Genomic DNA, 9,479 nt, shown 5'->3' with positions numbered 1-9,479 from the left:
TGTTGTGCAACCACTATCACCATCCATCTCCAAAAAAGCCTTCTGTCATACTCTAATTAGCAGTGCATCACACAATCGATGGCCCCTCGGACCTCTTAAAGATACCACATAGTGGTCACTGGAGACAAAATGGAGCTCTCCCCTTGGGGGTGCTCCACTGCCTGCCAGGAAGCAAGGCTTGAACCCCGCGGCTTTGACAGGACACCTTTCTCCCTGGCCCAAAGGCACAGAGTAAGGACCCAGTCACGATTGGCATACTCCTCCTCCCAGACTTGGGCCCAGAAATGACGTGGCAAGTCACAGTCTTTTCCTCCCTCTGCATCTCTTCCCAGAGCATTAGGAATGCCTGAGGCTGGGAAGGGATGGCTGAGAGCAGAGAATGAGGTGCCAAGTAAGAGCTGTGCCCTGGAAAAGGAAAGGGGGCCGGGCAAGTCGAGAGAGGAGCTTTACCTGGAGTCACTGGAAAACTCCTGGGTACTGGACTCAGAGTGGGTAGGCGGACATGGGGAGCGTGGGGTTCATGTCCACCCCAGACCCCAGTCCCTCTGGGTTCCTCTCAGCCAGAGGCAGGGGTAGGGAGAGGTTATCTTCATTCAGGATATAGTTGAGCATCTACCTGTGTGTCAGACACCATTCTAGGCACTGGAAACACACCAGAGAACAAACCCCACAAGAATTCCTGATTTTTTGGCCCTTCTGTATTGTGTGGTCATTTTCTTCTTTCTGCCTTCCTCTTCTCCTCCTCTCTAGCAGGATTCACTAGTCCCTATATTTGGGTGACACATTTTCAATTGCAAAATATTTCCCATTCATTATCTTGCTCCATTCTCAAAATAACTTTGTGGGGTGGGCTTCCTTACTCCCATTTTGCAAACAAGGAAACTGAGGCTCAGGGTGTGACTGGCAATGTAGGGTGTGGAATACTCTCCAGATCAGGTTCCAGTCCCAGATTAGCCACTAACTTGCTGGACCACCTTAGATGAGTCACTTGCCCTCCCTGGACCTCAATGTCCCCCCGTGATACAACACAAGGGACTCTACTTTACAGTCTCCAACCTGCCCAGATTTCCATTCCTGGGACTGGGACTTGCATAGGGACCTGCTGTTCAGGAGGTAGAGCAGGGTCCAAAAGCTAGTCCTCCTGATGGCACTCTGAGCCTGACCCTACCTTTTGGTCTCTGGGAAAGGGAGCAGGGATGGAGGGATTAGGGAAGAGTGGGGTGTCAGCCCAGGGACTCCCAGGCCTAAATGCATCCTAGACTCTGGGCTGGAGCAGCATTGGTGGCAGAAAGTGGCATTGCCTGATGCTGGGCTGAGTGGGCACGGAGGCTGGAGAGTTGCTCCATGAGCCTGCACAGCTCACTGCCTCACAGAAATGCCCTCCCCCAGAGCTCTGTGTGGCTCTGAGCTCCAGGGGGTGCCTAGAGTCTCACAGCTTCTGGAACCCTAAGGTGTAAGTTTGGGGAGACTTATTCTCCTCCTCGGAGTATAAATAATACTATTAATAACAGCTGATATTGATAGCTTACTGTGGGTCAGGCACGGCTTTGAGCACCTTATATACATTATTTTATTTAATCCAAACAGCTATCCAATAAGGTAGTTATAATCCCCTTTTTACAGAGATGAACGAGAAGCGGCTCACAAAGATGGACGGGGGTGCTGCTAGAATGGAAGCCTGCAGGTGGCTCCGTCAACCCCAGGTTGACTCCATCACCCAGGGCCAGGGTCCCAATGCCACTGAAACTCCCTGTCTCTAGGCTGTGGGAGCCGCTGTTTGGCTGGGGTTCCAGGGAGTGGTGCAGCTTAATAACTTGTGGGTGACTGACTGTAAGAAAACAAGCACAGAAGAGACAAAACCTTTGTGCCTTGGAAGGTTCATTTCACAACCAACCAGTTGTTTTCCTTCCCCTTCAAGAAGAAACAACTGGAGGTCAGACAGCAGGGAAAGCTTCCCAGTCAATAGAAGGGGTAGCGTTGGCATCCTCTCCCCTGGTCAGTTTTGGGTGAGCTGTTGCCCCTGCCTTGGCCAACAGTTTGTGTCAGAGAGACGGGTTTTGACAAATCTACAGAATCCCCAACACAGAGCCTATGGGGGCCTGGGGAGGCCCTGGGGCAACAGCCCTGGGGTAACGGAGGGGACAAACACGGAAAACCGGGGGACGTCAGTCCTTATCTGGAGCTATTAATGGGGAACATTAGTCAGCTGTGAAGGCCAAGATGGGGTGATAGGCATGTGGTGGGCAGGGGTGGGGAGTGGGGGCAGGGGGTAGCCAGAGAGGAGACGAGGTATTGGTCTAAACTCCACCTCCGCCCCACGTGTCCAAGTGGAGGATGGAAGGATCCTGTAAATGCCCATGACCCAGCCTCCCCAGAAACCCTGAGAGAGAGGGAGGGAGAGAGGGAGACAGCCACAGCCTCCTGCCCCTGATACAGCTGGGCCAGCCACGAAAGTCTCCACAGCATGTGGGAACTCCGGTCCATAGCCTTCTCCAGGGCCGTGTTTGCAGAGTTCCTGGCCACACTCATTTTTGTCTTCTTTGGCCTGGGCTCAGCCCTCAACTGGCCTCGGGCCCTGCCCTCTGTGCTGGAGATCGCCATGGCCTTCGGCTTGGCTATTGGCACCTTGGTGCAGGCCCTGGGCCACGTCAGCGGCGCCCACATCAACCCTGCGGTGACTGTGGCCTGCCTGGTGGGCTGCCACGTCTCCTTTCTCCGAGCTGCCTTCTACGTGGCTGCCCAGCTGCTGGGGGCCGTGGCAGGAGCTGCTCTGCTCCATGAGATTACACCAGCAGACATCCGAGGGGACCTGGCTATCAATGCAGTGAGTAGCTGGAGCTTCATCTCTTCCACAAGGGGCAGATGAGATGGGAGGGAACAGGTCTGGGTGAGGGTCTGGGTGGGGAGAGAGAGATGGAGGGAGGCTGCAGGGGTGGTGCGTAGAGGTGCTGGAACCAGGTACACGGCTGCCATAGTAGAACCAGGGCGGGAAGGCGCAATAGTGCCGGAGCTGAAGCAGATACCCACGGTTCTGCTGGTACCTTCTGCCCCTCCTCATGGAGGAAGACGCCTGCATTACAGTGAGAACTGGGCTAGAACGCAGCCGAGGACAGGGTCCCAAGGTAGACGTGCTTTCTGAGCTGGGAGGAACCTCAGAATGTGAGCCCCGAGGGTCTTCTAGAGGGAAGAAGGACCCAACTTTTCTTCAGCATGTACTGTGTGTAGGCCTCATGGTAGGGGCTGCTCACAATCCTCCAGTTGAAATCTCGCAACAGCCCTGTGAAGTAGAGATGGGTAAATCCTTTCTTAAGAATACGGAAACTATGGCTGAGAGGGAAAGTGCCAGAGCCAGACTTCAAACCCAGGCTTGACTGCAAAACCCATGATCTTTCGACCTGATCCATCACCTAAGCCTTGTTTTGCAAACAAGGAAACTGAGGCTCAGAGGAGGGAGGTACAGGCCAAAAGTTCTACAGTGTGTCAATACCAAAGAAAGTACCAGAGCCCAGGGGAAAGCTGAAGGGGCAATGTCTCTCCAGACCCTGGAGCACGTGAGCTAAATGCTGATTTTATGAACAGTGGCTAACCGGGCACCTTGGGTGCTTTGGGAGCTGAGGGCGATGCTGCAGCCCCCCTCCATGCTCCCACCCTCCCCTCTCATGGGTCTGTGCCCCTTCAGCAGAATCCTCACTCCACCCCCCATCCAAGCCCAGACAGCAAGTGCCTCTTTCGTGTCTTAGTTTCCTGCATATCTTGGCCTGCTCTGTCCCTGAGCCACTAGATAAGAGCTCTGGTTTCTCTGAAGAGCCCTGCACAGTCTCTGTGGCCACCCTCTCCTCTGCATGGGCGGCCCTTTCTCATACAAAGGGCAGAGGTATCCCAATTGGGTACTTCTCTCTTCTTCCAAATGGAAAACGTAATGAGGCTGGGGGCTCAAGACTGAGAAAAGGTTAGAGTGACCATGGCACAGGACAAACTGAAGAGTGTGACCATTTTCATCAAGGACAAAATTAGTTTAGCTGGCAACAAGGAGAGGTTCAGTTAGACCGAAAGAGGAACTTCCTGAGAACACGGTCAAGAAAGTCTCAGCATGTGACTGGGGGATCTCCTCTAATAGCAGGGCAATGGGATTGCTAAGAGGACATGGGGACTCTCAGTCCTGCTCCTCCATCATTTCACAGTTGACTGAACCCCTCATAGTCAGCATTTACTATCTTGAGGAACTAAGAACCCTGCTGGCTGGAAGGGGCAGCAGTGGGGCTGAATTACCCTGAAGCTAGAGGGAACCAGATGACCTTAAGGTTGTCCCAGGTGTTTTCTGAGCTCCCTAGAAAGGCCAGTTGGCCACCAGGACGTTACCATTGATGGGTACCTGCTTTGTGCCAGGCCAGCCATCATCTCACTCTGTATAATGCTGTAAGGTGAATTCTGTGATCCCTCTACCATGAGTGGTAAAAATTTAGGCGCAGCGTTCAACTGATTCAAGTCAAACCAGTAAGTGTCAGCACCTGGAAATGGACCCAGAGATCTGACACCAAACCCACATCCACACTGTCCCAGAGCAACCATTTACCAGCAAGAACAGGGCTAGGGCTCTGCCCTTGTCATTTCCAGTCCTCACACAGGCCTCCAGAATTTTGTTATCCCTATTTTAGAGAAGGACAAACTGAGACTGAAGTAAACAAGGCCCATGGTAAGTCAGAGGCTTCCAAAGTGTCTGCCTTCAAAGCTCTTTTCACTGTTCTCCACTAGAGGCTCTGACATTGGATCACAGGGGATTGAGATTAGACCCTAGAGAGACCCAAGAGTGACAGCCCAATGGCTAGCACCCAAGGGTGGGGGTTCAGGGCCTGAAGAAAGAGCATGGGAGGTGAGTGCTGTCACAACTCCACCCAGTTCAGAGCCCAGCCCCAGAGGGCAGGGTGTAAGGCACAAAATGACAAAACCCAGAGAGAAATCCAGTCCTGGGTGTGGTCCAATTATGAAATTACCTCTTTGCTTGGCCCCAAGTTCTCTCATTATCCAAGGCAGGGTCCACTGGGACCGTGGGCACCCCACATGGGTATGGAGGCATCATAATGTAGGGCTTCTACACCCCTACCTCAGCCTCCTTTGCAGGGAGCAAATCCACAGGGCAAAATTGAGGCCTGAAAAGCAGTGGGGAACAGGCAAAGTCAAGGAGAACAGGCAAAGGTTAGAAGAAAGAGTCACATGCTAGACTTGTGGGGGAAGGGTATGCGCTAGGACCATCCCCAGGCCCAAGTCCCTGTTTCTGGGAGTCCTTTGACCACAAGAAGAAAGACGATAGGGCCCTGGTTATACCATTATCTTATGGAATAGGGAGAGAGGAAGGCCTTCCTGTTACCTGGTCTAAAGCTTCCTGCTGTATTCAAAACCCCTTCTCTTCTTGCTCTTCAAGAAACAGAAATTCTGAACTCAGCATAATTTTCCACTCACATGGTAGGCAGATAAAATCTAATGGGCTATGGAGTCATTTTTCCTACCTCTGGCTGGGGAATCACTGGCAGTCTCTGGGTCCATCCCTCTGCCTTTGAGCCACTGGCCCAGGAAGAAGCCATCAGTGGTTTGGACTAACGTGTCTGGCTGCCAGCCAGCCCAGAAGCCTCTCTGGAATCTTGACTGCAGGTGGGCAGGAAGATGGAGCCAGTGCTGGGAGCATGTTCACTGTTTCCTCCTCTCTGTCCCCAGCTCAACAACAACACAACAGGTGGCCAGGCCGTTACTGTGGAGCTTTTCCTGACCCTGCAGCTGGTGCTCTGCATCTTTGCCTCTACAGATGAGCGTCGTGGAGACAACCTGGGCACCCCTGCCCTATCCATTGGCTTATCTGTGGCCCTGGGTCACCTCCTTGGGGTAGGTCATGGCCACTGGTTCCAGCCTCGCCAGACACACAGACTTTCCCCCAAAGAAACAGACCCACAGACCACTCTAGAGACAGATACACAGAGTCACCCAAAATGGCACACACAAAGGTCCCCAGAGGGACAGATACAGATTCCCAAGAGGGACAGACACAACCCAGAGGGTTTGACTGCCAGATACCTGAAAAGGACAGTATCACTCCAGCCACAAAGGAATAGAGCCCTGTAAATATAACATGAACTTAGTTGCCGGTGGTGCGGACTTCCTTTAGGTTGAGGTCAAGCCCTGGAGAGGGGGGCAGGGACTCCCCGCCCAGTCCCCCCTCCCTTCTCTCCCTCACTCCTGCCTCCCATTGTAGATCCACTACACTGGCTGCTCCATGAATCCTGCCCGCTCCCTGGCTCCAGCCGTTGTCACCGGCAAATTTGATGATCACTGGGTAATGCATGAAACCTCCCTGCTTTTCCTCCCCTCCCCCAGAAGCCCTTCTCAGCGAGGGCTGGAGCAGAGTGGGGTGGGGGCCCAGCAAACCCTCCTGGGCCCCGGGGTCCCACCCTGCGGGCCTGCTGCGGACAGACTCAGTGTCCCCGCCTGTGGGTGAGGAGATTCGCAGTTCTGGCCTCGCTGGCTTCTGGGGAGGATTAGGTGAGGCTACTGATGTAAAACACATCACTCAGTGCCTTCGACCTCGAAAAACGGCAATATTTATGTTCACACGTATTTTTATTTAGCACTTTACTAGTGCTGTATGTGCCAGGTCCTTTTCTAAGTGCTTTGCAAATATTAACTCGTTTAGTTTTCACAACAAGCCTAGGCGGTAAGTATTATAATGAAAAGAGACGGTAAATAACGTGTCCAAGTTCACGCACACGGTCGGCTTGGGAATTCGCACCCTTAACCAACTCACAAGTCATTTCAATTACAAGATACGCACTTTATAACCGTGCGAGGCCCCGTCTCCACGCGAGGCGGGAGAGGGGCAGGTCCCGGCCCGGCGCGCGGGGAGCCGCGGAGCCCGCACTGGGGGGGGGGGGGGGGGCGCCCCGCTGCCCGCACCCCGCGCGCCCTGCCAGCCGCCCTCCCGCTCCCACAGGTCTTCTGGATCGGACCCCTGGTCGGCGCCATCTTGGGCTCCCTCCTCTACAACTACGTCCTGTTCCCGTCCCCCAAGAGCCTGTCGGAGCGCCTGGCCGTGCTCAAGGGGCTGGAGCCCGACGCCGACTGGGAGGAGCGCGAGGTGCGGCGGCGGCAGTCGGTGGAGCTGCACTCGCCGCAGAGCGTCCCGCGGGGCAGCAAGGCCTAGGCGCCCGACCGGCCCCACGGCCGCACCCCAGGCTCGGGGAGCTCAGAGCGGCCGCCTGCGGGCCCAGGTCGTGCCTGGGCTCCGGGGGCACCCGCCGCCCCCCCATCGGCCCCTGCCCAAAAAGAAGGGCCCACCCACCCCGCCGCGCCCCTCGCCTCCCGGGGTCCAAAGTTGGCCCCCACGGCAGAGTAGCTGCTTCCAGGACGCGCATGGCCTCGCCGGGGCTGCGGGGGTAGTGGACAGCCTGCCAGACCCCTGTCTAGAGACTGCCGGCTGGAGAGTAGTCGACCCTCTAGCTTCTTGCAGGGAGCTGGGGACTTGGGGACCGAGCTGGGAAAGGAGGGCCGGTGAGCGGGCGGGGGAAGATTCTGGAGAACCTGCCCCCAGTAGTGGGTGGGGTTGAGGGGGGAAGTATACAGACCCCCGCCTTGGGGTGTCTGGGAATGGGATTTTGCTAGTGTGCAAGTGTGTGTTCATTCTCGAGTGCCTCTCTGTCCCCAGATGCAGGGTTGTGCATGCTCCTGAGTGTGAGCAGGTGTGCCCGTGGTGGTGCAAGTGTGCAATGGCTGGCGGCCTCTCACTTCCCCCTTGACCCCTTCCTCCCCCGCTGCAATAAATCCACTTCCTCTGCAGTGGATGAGTCCTTGCCAGTGATGGTCCCCAGGAGTTGTAAGAGCCGCTCCTGGAAAATTCCCCCAAGCTGCAGCACTGGGCCACAAGACTTGTCAAGACCCATTGCTAGAGGCAGAGAGGTATCAACCAGAGACCGGCTCCCTCAGAAGTGGCCTCTGGAAAAAAGGAAAATTGGGAGGCCAAGGACCTCCTTTCTGCCCTGAGGGTGGATCTCTCCAAGGGAGAAAGCAGGTGTGTGCAGGTGACCCCAGACCTAGAGATTAGCCTACCACTGTGACAGAGAAATCAAAAGCTTTTTGTGGGCCCCTGGCTTTTGTCTTGGGAGAGGGGGGAATTTGCAATTAGACACTTCTTGAAAGGAGACACTTCATTTTGCAAATGAGCTCTCTCATCCTGCACACATCTACGGCTGGCTGGGCAAGGCACTTAGGCACGAAACCACAGGCACCAGGCAATAGCCCTCCATCACCCATCCCACCGCAGGTCCCCCTCCCCAAGCAGCAGCTGTTCGTCCCCAGGAAGCTCTCCTCCCTTCTTCAGCCCCAGTGGTCCCTTCCTTCCATCCCCCACCGCAGGACAGTTGTGGAGAGAGCAGCCTAGCACTCTCAGAACCAGAGAAGGGAAATGACTTGTCCAGGCAGAGGCAGGTCTGTGTCTAGAGCCTGGGCTTCTAACTTTCTAGGCCAGTGCATTGGCTCTCAAATGAGATTAACTGGGGTTAAGTGAGATGATGCATGTAAAGATGCTGTGTGAACTGCAATTCCTCATACCATTTTCACTCATTATTGAAATCATTTCATTATTTCTGCCTCCTGCAGCTAAAATAAAGAAGGAGTCTGACCCTCCTCCTCTTTTACCTCCTTTAGTTGGTAGTCAGAGCAAAGGAGAGCCCTGGGAACCCCAAGGTGCAGGTGGGAGAGAGGCTTGGTCCAGCCTTTTAACCTCTACTGATCTGAGTGCACCCTGACCTCTCCTTCCTTTCCTCCCACCACCCAAACCATCCATTCGCTCCTCCCACTCCAGCCTGCTGCATAGCTAACCTAAGAATCATACCCTGAGCCCCTTCTGCATGCTCTCTGTTGCCTTCATGTTTTCAAGGCTTTTGTCTATATCTGTCCCACACTGCACCAAGCACCCACTGTGCCCTGGAGCCTCCAGCCCCTTCCTGCCCTCCTCTCTCTTCAGAGATGGACTGAGTACAAGGAGCATTTCTGTAATGGTGCCCACCTCTGCATCTGTCATTTTTGTCTTCCTTGACCAGAGCTCTCTTTGGGGTCAGAAAAAGGCTGCCCTGGGTCATAGGTGCTATGGAGATGATTCTCCCAAACTCCCTGGAGAGCTGGTGACAGCCGCCTGGCCTCACTACTGGAGGAGGGGTCGAGTCAGAGACCAAAGTGACCTCCAAGGCTGTACTCCTCATAGCTGAGTGTCCTTGCTCTGGAATTTCAAAGACAGCAGGGCACTGAGCTGTGAGCCAAGGCTGGATGTGTCTCAGGCACCCCATCCTCACCCCACCTCTCCTCAACATATCCCTTTAGAAGTTGCCAAGAATTTCTTTCTATGTCTGTTCCCCTTCCAGGATTTTATCTCCCCCAGAACTAAATCTAAGATTCCACCACATCTATCCCTGATTGCCCAGAGTGAGTTCACTAAAGTCAGA

General features: G+C 54.6%; 1 protein-coding gene across 1 annotated transcript; it reads left to right on the top strand.

Annotated features, from left to right (window-relative positions):
• Positions 1 to 2,351: 2,351 nt before the first annotated feature.
• Positions 2,352 to 7,186, top strand: AQP2 (aquaporin 2). The gene is made up of 4 exons (XM_087813923.1): positions 2,352 to 2,824; positions 5,710 to 5,874; positions 6,242 to 6,322; positions 6,977 to 7,186. The coding sequence occupies exons 1-4, from the start codon at positions 2,465 to 2,467 to the stop codon at positions 7,184 to 7,186; spliced, it is 816 nt and encodes a 271-aa protein (XP_087670049.1). The 5' UTR covers positions 2,352 to 2,464.
• The last annotated feature ends 2,293 nt before the right edge of the window (positions 7,187 to 9,479 follow it).

The sequence above is a fragment of the Miniopterus natalensis genome, chromosome 2 (genome assembly GCF_054644295.1).
Source record: "Miniopterus natalensis isolate mMinNat1 chromosome 2, mMinNat1.hap1, whole genome shotgun sequence".
NCBI classification, from domain to species: Eukaryota; Metazoa; Chordata; class Mammalia; order Chiroptera; family Miniopteridae; genus Miniopterus; species Miniopterus natalensis.
The sequence above is the reverse complement of the archived record's forward strand: the minus strand, read 5'-3'. Positions and strand labels throughout refer to the sequence as shown.

Bases quoted from the DNA above. Each gene is read 5' to 3' on its own strand.
- AQP2 (XM_087813923.1), top strand. From the start codon at position 2,465: ATGTGGGAACTCCGGTCCATAGCCTTCTCCAGGGCCGTGTTTGCAGAG. The intron at 2,825-5,709 runs GTGAGTAGCTGG...CTCTGTCCCCAG, and splicing joins GGGACCTGGCTATCAATGCA to CTCAACAACAACACAACAGG. The intron at 5,875-6,241 runs GTAGGTCATGGC...CTCCCATTGTAG, and splicing joins CCCTGGGTCACCTCCTTGGG to ATCCACTACACTGGCTGCTC.